Source organism: Centruroides sculpturatus, unplaced genomic scaffold (assembly GCF_000671375.1).
Source record: "Centruroides sculpturatus isolate CEXI.00-Female unplaced genomic scaffold, Cexi_2.0 scaffold592, whole genome shotgun sequence".
Classification (NCBI taxonomy): domain Eukaryota; kingdom Metazoa; phylum Arthropoda; class Arachnida; order Scorpiones; family Buthidae; genus Centruroides; species Centruroides sculpturatus.
In genome coordinates this window covers 78054-97622 of record NW_019385417.1, presented here as the reverse complement: position 1 = coordinate 97622, position 19569 = coordinate 78054, and the positions used below count along the sequence as shown (strand labels likewise).

The following is a 19569-nucleotide window of genomic DNA, read 5'->3' as shown; positions in this document are numbered from 1 at the left end:
TTTTTCCTGCATTGATAGGATGGGAGGGATGCTGGAGGATTCCTAGTTGATATCAAATGCGCTGAACCTAAATACTCCTACAGGGTTCGGCAAGGCCAGCAATGAAGCGATGAGGCACGGCACTCCCAACAAATCCGGGATTGACTCAAACGAAAAATTTCTGAGGTTTTAGATCCAAGTGGATTAGTTTCTGAGTCCTCCAGAGTGACGATACATTTTAACCCCTCGCCCAGATGTTTCAATGTATTATATAATAAAAGATTACAATAATTAATAATAATTAAATTTAATGGATATTATAATATTTTATTAAAATTATTTTTGCATAATATAATTTAGATATTAAAAATTGTATTATTTGAGAATTTAAAATAAAAAATATTTTAATTAATGCGTCATTAATGCTTCAATTAGATGGCGCTAGGAGAAAATTTTCCGGCATTCGGGATGATGGGTAAACAGACTAGCATAGTTTGAATTAGAGTTTATCATCAAATGGATTCAGATGTGACTCATGATATTAAATTTTATTTTTCTGATTCTTGCGACGAATCCAATCACGAAGATGCCGCTTTAGACTGCAATGATGAAAATAGGTAAGATAAATGATAAATTTTCTAATATATTTAACATTGTTAGTAAATTTTAAATAGAAAAAATGATGATAAACAGAATGATTTGCATTTTATCAACGATTAATATAAATAATTGTGCTGTTTAATGTATTTTGATAAGAATGTAATAGTAAAAGTTTTGGATTTAAAGTTTATAAAGCTATTAGAAAAATTTTTAATATTTTTGCTATATTAATGCATGTAAACACAATTTTTAACTTTAATCTTTATTTTATGTCATTAATTCTAAATTATTACAGTTTAAAAAAATTAATATAAAAAATATCTTTTATATATATGTATATATATATATATATATGTATATAGTGAGTTAATCGCCCCTAAAATGGGAAGTAGACTGTTCCATGCGTGAGTCAGTTTGTACCCTCTTCCACCAGCTACCTACACCAGCTGGGCTGAGCAAAACTTGACGACAGTTGCTGGGGAAACAAACCCCCTATCTTACACCCCCTGTNATATATATATAAATTTTGTTTGAAATTATTTTATTTGTATATAGGTATAATTATCATTAATTTAATTTTTATAAGAAGAGTTTATTAGTGTCAGTCATTCTAATTGCTATTTGATGTTAAAACATACGAAGCATACTCTGTATACAGCGGCAGATCAAGCGGTTAGCGGATTAAACGGCTGCATAGGGCCCTGGAATAGAAAAGGGCCCCGAGGTCTTGAAAATGCTACTGAAAAAAGGGATTGCAAAAATGCAGAAGATAGAGATAGTTCAGAAAGATGCTTCAATATAGACACCGAAGTAATAAATGATATAGCTTTATGGCCAACAATATTAATAACTTAATTAATTAGAGTTTTCTTGAAACTGTTTTTTCTAACTCGAGTTTGAGAGCCCCAAAATTTTTACTGCTTGGGGCCCCACTTGACTTAATTCGCCTCTAAAATATATATAAATAATATATAAAAAGTGAATTATTTTAAATAGAATTATATAAATATCTGAATAATTAAATCTAAGAGAGATTTTTTTNGGGCCTCGCGCCTCGAAGGTTTATGCATTACTTAAAAGCCATGAACGCGACGAAAAAATTTTACTCGTCATAAAACGATAAATAGTTTGTCAAATTTTTATTCATAAAAATGCAGTTTCAACCGCTTTTTATTTTATAAAATCCATCTTCTTGTGCAGCCAGAGGGCCTTTTAAACAATAGGTAGTCTGTTAGCGCTGGTCAGTAGTAGTCCAAATTCAATAAAACATTTGTTTCTTGAAAATTTGATCACGATTTAAATACAGTATTTACTTTTAATATTACTGATATGTCATCGAAAAGAAAATGTGTTGTATTATCATTAAAAGACAAATTAAAGTAATAAAATAAAATTGAAGACAAAACTGTCTTCAATTTTATTTTATTAAAAATAATTCTCCATCGGACAAACTTAAACAGAACAAATTAAAGTATTTGTTTTGATTTTTTGGATTTTTCCTTATCCGGACAACCTTCATCCCCAATTAGTCTGGATAATTGAGGTTCTACTGTATAACTAACTATACATATTATGTTTTTGAATATTATTTCAATGAATTTAATAGTACAGTGTTTTGCAGATTTAGAAAATATTAATATCCCAGAATGGATTATGGCACCATTTTCCACTCAAATTAAAAATGTCCATATCAACTTGCAAGATGAACTTATTAAATTATTAGCTGACTTTGAAGCAAAAGTGCTTTTTAAAAATTTTAATTTGAGCAATTTCTGGATGAATATAAATATAACACAAAAATACACAAAACTTTGTGATATGGTAAATCCTGTTTTGCTGGCATTTTCAAGTTCTTATATGGTTGAAGAGGTTAAAATGGAATTATCATGGCTGAAACTGGCTATGATAATTCCATCTTAAAGTTGAATGTGTAACTTTCAGGCAATTTAAGACTAAAACTTACAAATTTTGAACTAAATATTGCTAATCTTGCTAAGGATCAAGCTCACCTATCTCACTGATTGTCAGTTACAAAAATTATTATTCACATACAGTATATAAAATAAATGTAAAAAATGTAAAATTAAAAGAAATGTAGCCTATTAAAATAGTAAGAGGTTTTTTTTTTTGCTTGTAACACAAACTTTTTGTGGGAGTCAATGTGAGCTTTATAGTGAACAGTTGAGAAGACTGAAAATAAAACCAATTTTTGTTGCATATAGTAAAACCAGAAGAAACTATGAAAAACTGGTGCAAAATTTCTCATAATCACTTTTACATCTATGATTCTTTTTTTTTCATTTAAGGATGATTTATCATCCTAGCAGAGTGTCACATGTCTTTAACAAAGTTAAATCTTGCATTTAGGTCAAATGCTAGGAATCATTTTAAAATTAATTTTTGTGTTATGGAATGTATAAAAGGACACAAAAGATTAAAATATAATGGAAATGTAAGCAAACATTTGTATATTGTTCAAGAAAATTAATTTTATTTTTATATTAATTTTATTTTTATTAAATAAACAATAAGGGAAACAGTTTATAATATTGCCTTTTTTGTCCCTCTTGAAACTTTTGCAGTTGATTTTATCACTTATGATATAAAATGAATTTTTAATGAGTCCTAAATATTCAATGTAGATAAGTGATATTTAGGGTCAGAGACCTGAATTTTATGCAACGGTGAATGAAAATACCACTAAATTTAATCTTTTTATGTTCAGAAATTCATGAATTAAATACCTTGCATAGCATATATTTGTTTGAATTTACAATATGGTTTTCAGTCAATGGTTTTCAACTGGATGCTGCAGCACAGTAGGGTGCCTCAGTACTTCAGGAGTTTCATGAACAAGGCATCAAGAGTGAGTGAGCTGAAAATTTTTCCCTGGACTTTTAGAAAACTTAGGGACTCAGTGTTTCCTAGCTATAAAATGAATACTTCTTACATGTTGGCTATTACTGAAAGTATGAAAAGTGCAATAACTCTACATTGATTAAAAAAAAAGTAGGGATACCACAAGAAAAATATTGTTAAGTTGGAATGTCACTATTAGAAAAAGGTTGAAAAACACTGGTTAATTACTAAAGTACAAGTATAACAATACACACTTAAATAATTGTCACTTAACAAGTATAAATTTGCAGCAGTGATTCTCAAGTACATCTACAAGTTGCTTTAAGATAAATTATATATGACCATCATATTTAAATCTTAACTACAGTAAAACATTGCTAACTCAAAGTTTGTATGAAGTAATTCATAGAAAACAACCTGATTAGTGGCAAGAAAACTCATAGACTTTACACCATGATGGACTTTACCTTCTCACAAAGTTCTTGTTGTTTGACAGACTAAAGTTCAACATATTTGATTCTGCAAGTTCCATATTCACCATGTGACATTTTCCTGTTTTCTTGATTAAGATTTTTCTTTCTGGTCACTGTTTTGAGTTCAATTGATATCATAAAACAAAATTTTATGCAAGTTCAAAGGGTCTTCTTGAAAATGACTTTAAAGCATGTTTTGAGGATTGGAAAAAATGGCATAAGTAGAACTTCGATTATCCGGATTGTTCAAAATAAACAAAAATTTTACGAATTTGCTGATTTGCACTTGGCGAATTATGACACTGTTTATGTACGTGATGGAATGCATAACATTTTTTGTTTCAACAACATCTCACCCAGCACAGTGGTTGTAAACTCTTAAATATATTTTGCGTCATAATAAAAAATATAACTTGACATATGTATTTATAAATAATTTATACTCAAAATACATCATTTCTATGACCAAGGGCGGCGTAAGGCATGGGCGATGTGGGCCACCACCTATGCCTCACGGTCCGAAGGGCCTCGCGCCTCGAAGGTTCATGCATTACTTAAAAGCCGAGAATGCGACGAAAAAATTTTACTCGTCATAAAACGATAAATAGTTTGTCAAATTTTTATTCATAAAAATGCAGTTTCAACCGCTTTTTATTTTATAAAATCCATCTTCTTGTGCAGCCAGAGGGCCTTTTAAACAATAGGTAGTCTGTTAGCGCTGGTCAGTAGTAGTCCAAATTCAATAAAACATTTGTTTCTTGAAAATTTGATCACGATTTAAATACAGTATTTACTTTTAATATTACTGATATGTCATCGAAAAGAAAATGTGTTGTATTATCATTAAAAGACAAATTAAAGTAATAAAATAAAATTGAAGACAAAACTGTCTTCAATTTTATTTTATTAAAAATAATTCTCCATCGGACAAACTTAAACAGAACAAATTAAAGTATTTGTTTTGATTTTTTGGATTTTTCCTTATCCGGACAACCTTCATCCCCAATTAGTCTGGATAATTGAGGTTCTACTGTATAACTAACTATACATATTATGTTTTTGAATATTATTTCAATGAATTTAATAGTACAGTGTTTTGCAGATTTAGAAAATATTAATATCCCAGAATGGATTATGGCACCATTTTCCACTCAAATTAAAAATGTCCATATCAACTTGCAAGATGAACTTATTAAATTATTAGCTGACTTTGAAGCAAAAGTGCTTTTTAAAAATTTTAATTTGAGCAATTTCTGGATGAATATAAATATAACACAAAAATACACAAAACTTTGTGATATGGTAAATCCTGTTTTGCTGGCATTTTCAAGTTCTTATATGGTTGAAGAGGTTAAAATGGAATTATCATGGCTGAAACTGGCTATGATAATTCCATCTTAAAGTTGAATGTGTAACTTTCAGGCAATTTAAGACTAAAACTTACAAATTTTGAACTAAATATTGCTAATCTTGCTAAGGATCAATCTCACCTATCTCACTGATTGTCAGTTACAAAAATTATTATTCACATACAGTATATAAAATAAATGTAAAAAATGTAAAATTAAAAGAAATGTAGCCTATTAAAATAGTAAGAGGGTTTTTTTTTTGCTTGTAACACAAACTTTTTGTGGGAGTCAATGTGAGGTTTCAAAAAGTTGTAGAGGGTCCATGGTCAAAAAAGTTTGGTGACCCCTGGCTTAGGTGGTTCAGTTTTTTTGGAGGGGGTCAGCATAGTGGGATGTATTGCACTGGAATCCCTTCTGAAGGCAGACCTGAATGCAAGCTACTGACCCTGCTCTGGATTGGATTGATGTTGGGCCGGACAGTCCCCTTAAAAGCGAAGGAACGAGGACCCCCCAGACAATTTTTTGAGGTCTCTCAACCAAGTTGGAAGACAGCTATAGTTTCCTTGGAAGGTGTTACAATGTCGATTTTATTTAAAATTTTTAAATCTTTGCCAGAATGCCAAGAAATGATTTTATACTTTCAAGTAAAATTGCTTTGCTGAATAAAATTAAAAGCCAGCCATTTTGAATACAAGCCATTGTAGACTTGATGATATAACTGGTGTACCAAAATCTGAGGAGAAACTTCTTAACATATAAGCATTAAATTACAGATAAATGTCGCTAGATTAACAAGCGCTTTTGATGATAAATATTTTCGTCTTCGTCAGGTTGATAAAAACAGTTAAAGTCCTTTTTTAATATGAATATCAAATTATTCCAACGGTATATTTTCTGAATTATGGTACCAAAATCTACCATTATGCATCTCCTACAAGAAAATCAATTGCATGAGGAGTGGGCATTACAGAAAGAAATTCTAGGAACATCCAAAAGAATGTGATTTAAAGGATCCAGAAGTCAAATAAGCATTAGATCAATGGTTTTCTATAGTTAGTGGGTAAAGCGTGAATATCAGCAGCCCAGTGTTGAAGGTAAAGTCAGAAGATATCACTAAAAAACTGAGCCACAATGATTTTAAGGCAACTGATGATTGATTGTCTTGATGGAAAGTGAGACACAATATCAAATATACAAAAAGTGCATAGTGAAAAGGCAGTGTGGATAATGTAAACACTGAACAATGGCAAAAAACTAAAATTCCTATTTTTTAGAGAATTTCTGTTCAGATGATATTTACAATGCTGATGAAACTGGCCTCTATTATCATGCTATGCCAGACGGCTTCCAGTGTTATAAGCACATTGCACTCAGGGTATAAAAGGGCAATGGACCACATCACTGTATTATAAATACAGATACATTGCACTAACCTTATATAGCTTTGTAGTTAATTTTTGTAACGTCACACTAACATTTTCAGTCCACCCTAGGACCACCTTCAGGTGGAGTTCTATAAAAAATTTGTACTTTGCGGTATTGGCTTGGGACGAGGTAGAAAAATCTGCCATTGTAAGCAGTTTTAGGAAAACAAAATTTTTTCTGGTGCAATCTGAATTTGATTTAGCTTCCGATTCTTATCATTCCAATTTCAAATGCTTCTATTTTCAAATTTATTTTTAAAACTTAAAATTTCCAAACATCTATGTCTGTGCCTGCCATTATAGCACTGGGTCATACATAGCCTGCCATGCTCTTGAGAATTGTTGTTTTTCATCCTTAAAATTGATTGGCAGGCCTTTGCAGTCCGCTTTAAAAATCTCTAATGGCTCCACATTCTGTAGTTGGTTTATATGATGAGTTTGCCGGATCATTGTCACTTGTTGTAGTTCAGATGGAATGCCATTTTCATTGGCATATATAGATAAGGCGGTAGTGCTTTTCCTCTTTTCAATATCAGTTTTGCGTTCACATAAGCTTTGTTTGAGTGATCTTTTTGTAGATTTGTAGGGTGTAATATAAAATTTAAAGACACTGTATTGAGGAAAATTGGTTAATTACATACTGGAATTCATTGACGAAAACCTATTAACAAGTTCATCAACAGCCAGAGAGATCAGTACAAAAGTTTCAAAGAGCATAGATGGTGGGGTTTCTTCTGTAGGCCAAGGAAAGGTTGTTGCCTTCTGCTAGTTTGCATATAGTCATCAGGGTCTTGTTATACTGTATACAAGGTCTGTTCAAAAAGTATCGGACCTTTGGTCGGCAAAAATAAATTTATTGACTTTGAGGTACAAAACCCTAATCCCCTTCAAAGTAGTCTCCTTGGTAATGTATACACTTCTCCCAGCGTTCCTGCCATTGCTGGAAACACTGCTGGAACGCATCTTTTGGAATGGCCATCAGCCGGTCCGTCGGATTTCGCACGATGTCTTCTCTCGACTAAATTCGGGTTCCTTTTAGCGGCATTTTCAGCTTGGGAAATAGCCAAAGGTCACACGGAGCCATATGGGGAGAGTACGGAGTGTGACGAACCACAGGAGTGTTATGTTTGGCGACGAAAGCCCGAATCAGATGCGCAGAATGGGCGGATGCGTTATCACGATGGAGTTGCCAAGTTTTGATCGACCACAGATCCGATTGTTTGCATCGCACAGCATCGGAAAGACGACGAAGGACCTCCTGGTAGTACTCCTTTGCGATGGTTTGGCCTTGTGGTGCGTACTCTCGACACACCACCCCACGAAAGTCAAAAAAGCTGTCAACATGACCTTTGACATTGCTGCGGACCTGCCGCGCTTTTTTTGGCCTCGAGGATTGTCCCCATTGAATCTTGTGAATGGTTTACACTCGGGTATCGCCAAGGTTTTTGGCAAAATTTGATGTAATATTGCTGCTCACATTGTTCAGTCGTTTTCCAGCTTAGTGAAATCCGACGAGAGCGCACTACTTGACCTCACTCATAGGCCGATTGCCAACGACTGATGCTTCCTGCAGGCGGGAAAAAATTCAGGGTTGTGCATGACTGTCCCCTCCACAACTCCACCGAAGGAGGCCTGTCGCGCATCATTGGTTTACGCGGAAAAAAAAGGTCCGATACTTTTTGAACAGACCTTGTATTCTTGAATTTGTGATTCATCTCTTGTTCTGTTACAATATCCATTTCCAAATATGTTTTTTAACTTGAAGATGGTTGCTAAAGGCAATTGAAAACTTTTGTTTTTCTTTATTATTTTATGTTACAAGTTGGATTTCTATTTTGGAATTATCTATTATCAAATAGTTTATATATTTCTTTGTATTTTTAATTTTTATTTCATTTTTAAACCAGTACTCAAGATGATAAACTATAATGATATTCTTGTAAGTCTAATTATAGTAGATTATTATATTTCTAATACAGTCGACCCCTCTAAAACACTGTTGATTATTCTGTTTTATATGAATTCCATGTTGTACAAGTCACATATTTTACAAATATGTGAGCCGTTCACAGCCCAGAACACGTATTTGTAAAATCTAAGTGACTCGTACAACATGGAATTCATATAAAACAGAATTATCAACAGTGTTATAGGGGGGTTGACTGTATAAATGATTATACTTTTTTCCTTTTGCTTAGTATCTTCATGATTTTATATGCAAATAAATTTCTAAACTGGCATTATTAATAATTTATAAGAATTTGGTTACATAGATAAATTAAAATTTATTAGATATTTTAATAATTTNGACCCTTCGAGAGATATAAGCCCCTGAAATAATAAATTCCTATTACAAATATACTGAATTATTTATATTGTTATATTGACCAAATAATAATTTATTGGCCAAATGAATAATAAAAATAAATTTTTATTATTCATTTGGCCAATTAATTATTATTATTATTATTTTATTGTTAATTTAAATAAGAATTAAAATTGTTAATTTGAATGTTTGAAATATGACACACGATAGGGGTGCCTCTAGTGTCTGTTATCAAACGGTTACGGGACGGACAGACGGATACCCATTGAATGGGTTATATATATAGATATATTACCAGTACATATATATAAGAAACAGCAATTCTGAAAACAAATTTTTAAAGAAGAGAAAATTTACATAGAAAGTAAATAGACAAAACATATAAACCCATTTAATTTATAATTATTTTATGTAAAAATTGTATTGATTTGATAAAATGTTTACTGATTAAATGCAAACCATTAATCTCTCAAATATAAATAGGCATGCCACTGCCAAACCATGCAGTCTTTGTTGAAAGATTCATCAAAACTTAATCAAAAGTCACTCAGAATTTTTTTAAACTTCAGTTTTTATGAAATTGTTTGAAAAACACTTTTTTCCTTTGCTCAATAAAGTTTCATGCTTATTCAAACACAAAAAATATTATTGAAATCTCCTAGGACCGTACCATAACTTCCTCTTCCTCTTGTAAGATTTCCCTGGTGATAAACTGAAAGGTTTGAAAGTATTCAGAAATTTATGAATGCTTTATTTTTTAATGTTCTTTAATAAAGCAGTGAAATAAAGTCCTTTGAAGATTTGGAGTTTATGTTTACTTTTTAAATTTTTATGCAACAAAATTTTCAAAAAATTAGGTAAAGTCAAAAATGTGGTAGATGCAATTTTAAATGAAAAATTACAGTAAATAAAATGAATATTAAAAATTTGGGTATATATTTTTATGACATTAAACTGTTAAGTATGTCAGAATATGGATAATTGCAATATATCTGTTTCAGAAATAATATAAATCATTTCTGAAAGTATTTTAGCATAAAATATCTGATGTTCTATAATTCTTATATAGTATATTATTTGTAAAAGAATAGCTTTAAAATTAAGAAACTTTAACCTGCTCCTATATTGATCAATTGTTTTTGACTATCTACATTAACTATTGGAATTGTATAAATCTCACTTTTTTAAAAGTTACTCTCTTTTCTTATCATTATATAATTATTTTTATCAATAAACAGTTTGGTTGATAAGATTTTCTAATATAATAAATTTTGTCATCATGATATGAATTTAAATCATTTTGACATCATGATGATTTAATGTTATCAAAATCAAGTGTTATTTTATTTGTGTCTTGATAAATAATAATAAATTCTTCTAAAGATGAATACTAAGAGCTGAGCATTGTTTGAGATAATTTTATTTTATTGTAATTATTATAAATAAAGCGCAGTAAAACCTGTCTAAAGTGGAACCTGGATAAAATAGAAACCTGCCTAAACAGAAAAAAAGTTTTTGAAGTGGAGTGAAAAGTTTCTATTAATTCTTACTCTAAGTCAGAAACCTGTTCAATGCAGAAATAGAAGAGGTTTTTGGGCATGAGGAGTGTAACTAAACTGAATAAAGTGGAAAATGAAGACTCTGTTTGTATACAAATAAGTAAATTCTCCTCCAGGTATAAACAGTCATTGCAGAACATACAAACTGTATTATGAGAACAATTTCAAACCTTGTCAGAGAAATGAAGGTTACATGACATGGGCATATACAGACATGGGATCTTTGTTAGGATTAACCAGTGCAGAATCAAACACTTTTACAAATTCAGAACTTTTAAGAATCAAATTCAAATTCAAGAACTGAGTTCTTGAGAAATTTACCTTGTTAAAGATCTCCATTTGATTTTAATTCTAAGGAAAACATTTTTACTTTCCTTACTTTCTCTAGAAAATTGCTCTCTTTAAAAAATTCTTAGAATTTTCCATTTAAGGCTCAACTTATACATGCTCAAGTAAATTTTAAGATTTGCCATTTGTTTTTAATGACATATCTGGATATTTGTTCTTTCATTATGACTTTATCCTGCAATTGAAGTAGTCAGAAAAATTTACTTCAAATTTGACAATTTGTTTGTATGGTTACATTTTTTCCAATTTTTTTTAATATGGCATTTACCAATGGTTGAGTGTATAACACCAGTAAACACTGTAGTTTGTACCTGACCAACAGGCTAGTGCATGGAGTTTTCCAGGTTTTCTTAACTTTTCTGATTATCTAAATAGGGGGCCAGTTTTCCATAGAAAGTCTTACCTGGAGGTACCTTTCCTTGGAAGAATATTACATACTAGTAGCTTGGGACGCCCCCTAGTGGGCGTTCTTTACAAATTTCCATGAGGCACGGTTCCTTTGACTTTTTTGTTCCTATCAATATGCTCTACAGCTCTGTTAAAATCCAAATGGTAAGGTTTACTCTCCGATTGAAGAAGTGGCAACCCCACCAAACTGTAGATCCCTGTACTAACAATAAAGTCAAAGGAACCATACCCCTACTCGCGACCCTTCGAGAGATAGATATAAGCCCCTGAAATAATAAATTCCTATTACAAATATACTGAATTATTTATATTATTATATTGACCAAATAATAATTTATTGGCCAAATGAATAATAAAAATAAATTTTTATTATTCATTTGGCCAATTAATTATTATTATTATTATTTTATTGTTAATTTAAATAAGAATTAAAATTGTTAATTTGAATGTTTGAAATATGACACACGATAGGGGTGCCTCTAGTGTCTGTTATCAAACGGTTACGGGACGGACAGACGGATACCCATTGAATGGGTTATATATATAGATATATTACCAGTACATATATATAAGAAACAGCAATTCTGAAAACAAATTTTTAAAGAAGAGAAAATTTACATAGAAAGTAAATAGACAAAACATATAAACCCATTTAATTTATAATTATTTTATGTAAAAATTGTATTGATTTGATAAAATGTTTACTGATTAAATGCAAACCATTAATCTCTCAAATATAAATAGGCATGCCACTGCCAAACCATGCAGTCTTTGTTGAAAGATTCATCAAAACTTAATCAAAAGTCACTCAGAATTTTTTTAAACTTCAGTTTTTATGAAATTGTTTGAAAAACACTTTTTTCCTTTGCTCAATAAAGTTTCATGCTTATTCAAACACAAAAAATATTATTGAAATCTCCTAGGACCGTACCATAACTTCCTCTTCCTCTTGTAAGATTTCCCTGGTGATAAACTGAAAGGTTTGAAAGTATTCAGAAATTTATGAATGCTTTATTTTTTAATGTTCTTTAATAAAGCAGTGAAATAAAGTCCTTTGAAGATTTGGAGTTTATGTTTACTTTTTAAATTTTTATGCAACAAAATTTTCAAAAAATTAGGTAAAGTCAAAAATGTGGTAGATGCAATTTTAAATGAAAAATTACAGTAAATAAAATGAATATTAAAAATTTGGGTATATATTTTTATGACATTAAACTGTTAAGTATGTCAGAATATGGATAATTGCAATATATCTGTTTCAGAAATAATATAAATCATTCCTGAAAGTATTTTAGCATAATACTTTCAGGAATGATTTATCTTTTAGTTATTATATTGATATTTTATATATTAATATTTCTAATATTTTTTCAATAATAACTAATATATTTACTAATTTTATCTTTATAATCACTTACAGACAGCTAAAAGAAAATGAAGATAAAAAAAATGATTCAGATGATTCACCTTTACATTCATTGGAAGCTGAATCTCATGGACCAACTATTCAACAATATATTAGTAAATACATGGATCATGGATTTGATGAATCACTTACACGTGAAACAAAAAAAAGAAAGGAAAAAGAAAACTTTGGACGGACTTTGAAAGTAGCAGCACAACAAACTTTAAATCAAAGAGTTTATTTTAATAAAGAATCCTCACAATCTGCTAACAGTTTGACTATTTTGTTGTCTTCTGCATCTTCATCTGACTCATCATGCTCATCACCAACACACCTTGAACCTAATTCTTCTCAAGTATTTTTTCATTCATCAGTTAAGTGCTCAGATGCAGTTGATAAATTAGAATTAAGACGTAAGAAACATTGGAATAAAAAACGCACTATTGAACGAGATAGAAAAACAGGCCATGTCAATTATGATGCTTTGACTCCATCACCAGTGGAAATAGAAAAACTTTTTATTCAGGTAAATTTGCATTTTATACAATTTCTAAAAAAGTATTTTCTTAATTTTAGTTATAATGCTGTTTAAATTCTACATAGAAATATAGGTATAAGTATAGAAATGCTTTGACACATTTTTTGAAATATGATTTTGTAATGTTATAATACATATAACATTTATTTTAATTGCTAAAGTATAATATTTAAAGTGGTAATGAAATTACAAATCTGTATATTAATACTATTTTATTGGAAATTACATATTTATGATAAGGCATCTTAATTTCTCTGCAGAAATTCATCAGACTACAGATATGTTTGATTGGAAATAATTTCAATATTAATCAGTTTTTAGAATAATTTGCCACATAAAGTCCATTGAATTTCAAATAAATAAGTAGTTTTTAAAATATTAAAATTGAAATTAAAATATAGTTGACCCTCCTATAACACAGTAGATATGTTCCACTTTATAAGAATTTCACGTTGTAGGAATCCTTAAATACATGAGCCAATCACAGCCAGGCACATGTGCAGTTTACAAACTATGGCTGTTTGAAAGGTTTTCTTCCATAAAATTAATCAATTCTAGACTAATTTGACTCAACATTTTCAAAACACATATAATTTTTTGGGAATAATCCATATACAGTAGACCCCCCTATAACGCTTAGATACGTTCCACGCTAACCGAAAATTACGTTGTAGGAATGATTAAATACATGAGCCAATCGCAGCCCGATAGGTGGGAACTTTACGGACTAAGGCTGTTCGAAAGGTTTTCTTCTATAAAATTAACCGATTCTAGACTAATTCGACTCAACATTTCCAAAACACGTATAATTTTTTGGGAGTAATCCGTATAAACTATGCTATAAACAAAAAATTATAGGATTACTTACCGAGTGTGTACCGTTCGACTACGCCGTTGCTTAAAGCTGGTTTTCATCGCGGAACAGCACATTAAACGGCGGCCGCGATTTCTAATAACGAATTTTTCGCATAAAAATAACTTGACCTTTGGAGACATCATTAATATAAATAATTTTTATGGCCGTTGAATAAGAAGTGTTTCTTTCACAAGAAATGTATAAAATTAGTGCTGTATTAGACTTACGGTACCTAATTTACATACTGTACAGACGATAATAAACTCAACTTACTAGCCTAAAATCTCCGTAGCGTGTTGCCAGGCGGCAGAAAGCATATATATAATTATAATAAAGTTACAATAAATTAAGTTAATATATAATTATATATACAGTACCTAATTTATATATAATTAATATATAATTATATGTACAGTACCTAATTTATATATAATTTATATATAATACTAAACAGACGATAGCAAACTCAATTTAGCCGCTCCGTAGCGTGGCGCAGGGTCGGAGGAAAGTAGTTCGGCTGCTCATCCACTATTGGTCCAGACTCTATCAATCTTGTCGCGAAACGACGTTATAGGAGGTACGTTATACGAAAGTTTCTACAATTTTTTCGCTATGTTATAGGAATTGTCGTTATAGGAACGTACGTTATAGGGGAGTCGACTGTAAACTATGCTAAAAACAAAAAATTGTAGGATTACTTATTGAGTGTGCACCGTTCGACAACGCTATTGCTTAAGCTTGTTTTCGTCACAGAGCAGCACACCAAATGGCAAGCGCATTTTCTGATAAGTTATTTTTCTGCAAAAAATTCATTGAACTTTGGAGACATCATTAATAGAAATAATTTTTATGGCTGTTGAATAAGAAATGTTTTGGACTTCCAACTCACATTTGAGTTATATCTCAAATGAACAAAGAAAACAAAAAAAAACAACAAAGAAATGTTTTTTCACAAGAAATGTATAAAATTACAGTGTTAATACGGGGGCGTAAGGCTCCCGTTCACTTGTCAGGATGATACGTCAGGCAAGTGAAAAGAGAGTTGATTGGGGTCGACGATAAGGTGAAGGGCGAGATCAAGTAAAGGAGTCTACCATTTTTTTAACAAATAAAAATAACAATTTATTAAAGAAGCAAAATGGACAAAACTACACAAAGCTCGTTTCTATACCGCTCTAGAGAGAGTTCACAGTGCTTTCATACCTCTTATAGCTGTCCCCTTTGACGATTCTGAACGTGGATGCCTTTAAAATATTGATTCAAGGAATAATCTACAAATACGGCACAAATTACATATAATCGCGACTTAAGCACTCATTTAATTCGAGGTTCATCGGAATTCGGCTGGTTCGGAAGATCGGCGTGATGTCGTTAATCCTGCGTTCGTTCGTAGACGCCCCTGAGAGGGGGTAAGAATGGTCTTTTATCCATTTTAGTGGGAAATTTCCACCTCGTGATAGGATGTTCATAGGTTAAGGGTTATAGGTGTTCCAGGGATCTAAAACAAATGACGACATTGGGATGCTAATTGTCAACCATTTTGCAAGATGAGATGCAAGTTCTGCAAAGAACAATGGTTGTTGCTAGTTATGACCGGAAAGTTTACACAATCCCGGGCAAAATTGGTTTTTTCTTCTAAGGTGTTACATAAACAAAAATTTAATTAATTACCATTTTTGTTAATAAACGAGCGATAATTTCGTCACCAAAATTTCAGATCTCACAACAGTACTGTATTAGATTTACAGTACCTAATTTATATACTGTACAGACGATAGTAAACTCAACTTACCCGCCTAAACTCTCCGCAGCGTGTAAGTAGTTCAGCTGCTCGTCCACTATTGGTCCAGATTCGATTGATCTTGTTGTGATACAAGTCGGCAATGACATTTTACCGCATTTTATGAGTCTCTTTTAGTGTCTTTATATGAATACGGTCGCAATTTTTTTGCCGCAATATATGAATCCGCGTTATATGAACCCATGTTATAGGGGAGGTCTACTGTATAGCACAACTGAATCTAATTCAAGCTTAATTTGAATTATTGGGTAGTTTGAACCCACAATTATTCTCATATAATTTGTATTTAAATCAGAATTAACATATATGCTTTAAGTATTTTTAATATAAATTCATATAATTTAAAGCTAGTATATATCATATTTCAAAAACAAAACTCAGAGAATGTAGCATGATTCATCTGATTTATAAAAATCAATTGACTACAGTCAAACTTTCAAAGATTACTGGAAATGGGGGTTAAAGTATCATGTTTCATAGTTTTAAAGATAGCTGAGTTTAAATAACAGTTATTTAGTTACTTTTTTGATGTATAAATGTGAAACTTGCATAAGTTTATCTTTAGCTTAAAAAGTTAACAATTAAAGGAATGGAAATAAAAGTAAAAAGAAAATGATCTACAAAAAATATAAAATACTGTTGAAAGCTACAAACTTGTAGAAATCTAGTTTAATTTACAAAAATGGATAATTAAAATATTTGATAATTTAAAATTTGGATTACTCCTAATATTTGAATTAAAAGGATTTAACTGTTTTCAATTTTAGTATGTTTTTATTGATTAATTTTAACTTTTTTAAATGCTATGCTACAGATTATGATTGTTATAGTTTACCTTCTCTAAACAACAATCATCATTAAAAAATGATAAATATCTTTGTAGATTCAAATCTTGTTTTATGAGATCTGATAAAAAAAAAATTGATAAACAATCTCATCAGATTGATGGATATATTATAAAGCTATAAGGATTTTATAAAAATAATAAGTAATATAATTTACAATTTAAGCTGAAAATGATCTAGAAGAGAGGAATTAAAATTAAAATGATTATTTCCTATATTGATGTTAACAGATGAAAAATCATTTTTATTTTTATGCTTGCAATAACATAAACATAGTGTTTGTACAATTACTAATTTATCATCTAATATGCAGTGTCAGCATTTGTTTTTCAATAATGCTTTCAATTTTAAATAAATAGTTAACTAAAAACACTTGTTATATTGTTTGCTATTCATTCAACAATAACTAGGATTTATGGATATAGAATCTGATGAGTGATAGCAATTTTTTTTAAATATGAGAAGCTTTGTAAGATCTTGATATAAGAAAGAATTTATTAATATATAAAAAGACAATATTGTCATCCAGCGAAAATTTTAAAATTAAAAAGAATTTATTATTGATATTTTTCAATTTATAGAAAGGAAGTAAAACGATGATTTTTTTTTAATTGTTCATTATTTATCATAATCAGTAATTATTAAATTTTAATATAAATGAGACTACAACATTTTTATTTTTTAAATTAATTAACCCTTTTTTATATTAATGTCAATTTGCATAAAATAGTTTAGTTTATTTACTTAATGATTACACTTCTTTTAATTAATGCATTTAATTGTTATAAAACTTTAATTATAGAAGATGGTAACAAAAAAGCTATATTTGTCTGATTTTTCTATGCTATTAAATTGACTAATAAATATTTTTTTGTAAAATTTAAACTTAGTTAAAATTTTAAGTTTAGATTCAAAATTAGAGTTTGTTCTAAGTTTTAAGTTCAATCTGAATTTGCTTTTTTAATCATTCTATTTAGTCTAGATAGAACAGCATATAGATGATTCACTATATGCTGTTCTTAGAATATCTAATGTAAAGTACTTTGTACTGAAAATGGCTCAAAATGCTTAAAATGTTTTAAAATTAAAGAAAATTAAATATTTGGTAGTCTTAACAAGCAGAATTCGTGTGTGTATGTGCATAATATTCATGTATTTGTGTAATTGCATATGGAATGAGAAAAAAATAAATATCATTCTCATAAAAAGTGGTTTATACCATTGTTTCACTCATTTATTTAAATTACTGACACAGAAAAGTCAAGAAATCTTAATTTATAAATTAATTATCTTATGCTTTAAATTAAGATTGATTCTTGTAAATTTATTTTAAATTTCAATAAAGTTATACATTTTGTTGTATGACTTTAATATGTTTGTTTATATATATATTGATTACTTACATAAATAATTTATTAAATATAGGAAGAAAATGAAATGAAAAACTTTTCTGTAAATTCAAAACAGTCTTTTTTGGATCATCGGTCTTCAGTTGAATCGGATTGTCCTGTAGAGAGAATTCAATTTTATAAAACATTTTCACTTTTAATACGAATGGGAAATAGAGAGAAACAATCTGGAGCTGAGAATGAAAATAAAATAGTAAGTTTAATTATTTCCTAGACTGATGTTTAGTTTTTTTTTTTCAGTTAAATATCTTCATGAAAATCTACCTTTTATAATCTATACTATAATCATAAAAATAATTTTTAATTTAACATATATCTTCAGATAATTATAATTTTGTTATAATGAAATTATTAAAAAATATCAATGTAATACAATAGCATCTGCTTATTATAATTGCAAATGTTGATGTTATCAGAATTAGCACATTCTAAAATATATAAGTTAATATTCACTTATAAAAACCTCACTTATTGTAATTTTGATTATAGTAGTTGTTATCTCCAGGTATTAGTCATTTTTAAGTTATGTTTTCAGCTATCTAGTCTCAAAATTTGGCTGATAAAATGTAATCATCAGCCTTAACTGGTCTTCTTTAAATGTTAAACACTAATCATTTTAATTGTTGCTTGCTTGTAGTAGAACCATATAAGTTGCTGGCATTTGTTACTTCAATTATGCATTGGATGAATTATGGTTAATTAATAAATCTTCAAGTTATACATTTTTTAATTGTATTAACACACCTTTTTTAATGTCAGAGTCAATAAAAGAAGGATTTCCACTTATAGTCTTATTTCCTTATCTTTATCAGTTGGTCTTTAACATTAGTATAAAGTAGATGAGTCTTATACTGATTACAATAAGTATTTTGTTTCATATTGAATATATTAATGAATTATGATAATGGATATTTACATCTGTAATAAAATAATTGAAATTTATACTAATTTGAAAAATCCATTTTAGAAATCAATAACAAATTATTTTCTCTAAAATTTTTAAAAATCAGATATCAAAATTCATGATATACAAGATGTACTGTACAACATTTATAACATAACACTTAAATTTCATCAAAAAATTAAAACAAGATCTTTTTATAATACTGAATAAATTATTAGGAAATATTTTCTTATCAAAGTTTATAATAATCAGTTTGTAAGTTGTAATGTTTACACAGCAGGATGGTTTCAGATTTTTTTATCATATTTGTGATATTTATGTTTAGCTGGAGTGGATTTTGGAAAAGTTGTGTGGTTGATTAGAATATCAGAGATGATTAATTATAAGAACAAACTAAATCCTGTGAAAATTTATCACTTTTCATGGCTAAATATAAATTTATAATTTTGTAATGAAATGATCTTTCTTTTCTTTCTTTTATTTATA

At 29.5% G+C, this 19569-nt stretch overlaps 1 protein-coding gene across 1 annotated transcript in view; it reads left to right on the top strand.

Moving 5' to 3' along the window:
• The first annotated feature begins 415 nt into the window (after nt 1-415).
• The window catches only part of LOC111638780 (mitogen-activated protein kinase kinase kinase 4-like), a 31599-nt gene continuing 12445 nt past the window's right edge, over nt 416-19569 (top strand). Inside the window, exons 1-3 of the mRNA XM_023384536.1 lie at nt 416-596; nt 12746-13256; nt 18196-18372. Coding sequence (XP_023240304.1) covers nt 496-596; nt 12746-13256; nt 18196-18372 — 789 coding nt within the window. The 5' untranslated portion in view covers nt 416-495. The remainder of the gene's footprint in view (nt 597-12745; nt 13257-18195; nt 18373-19569) is intronic.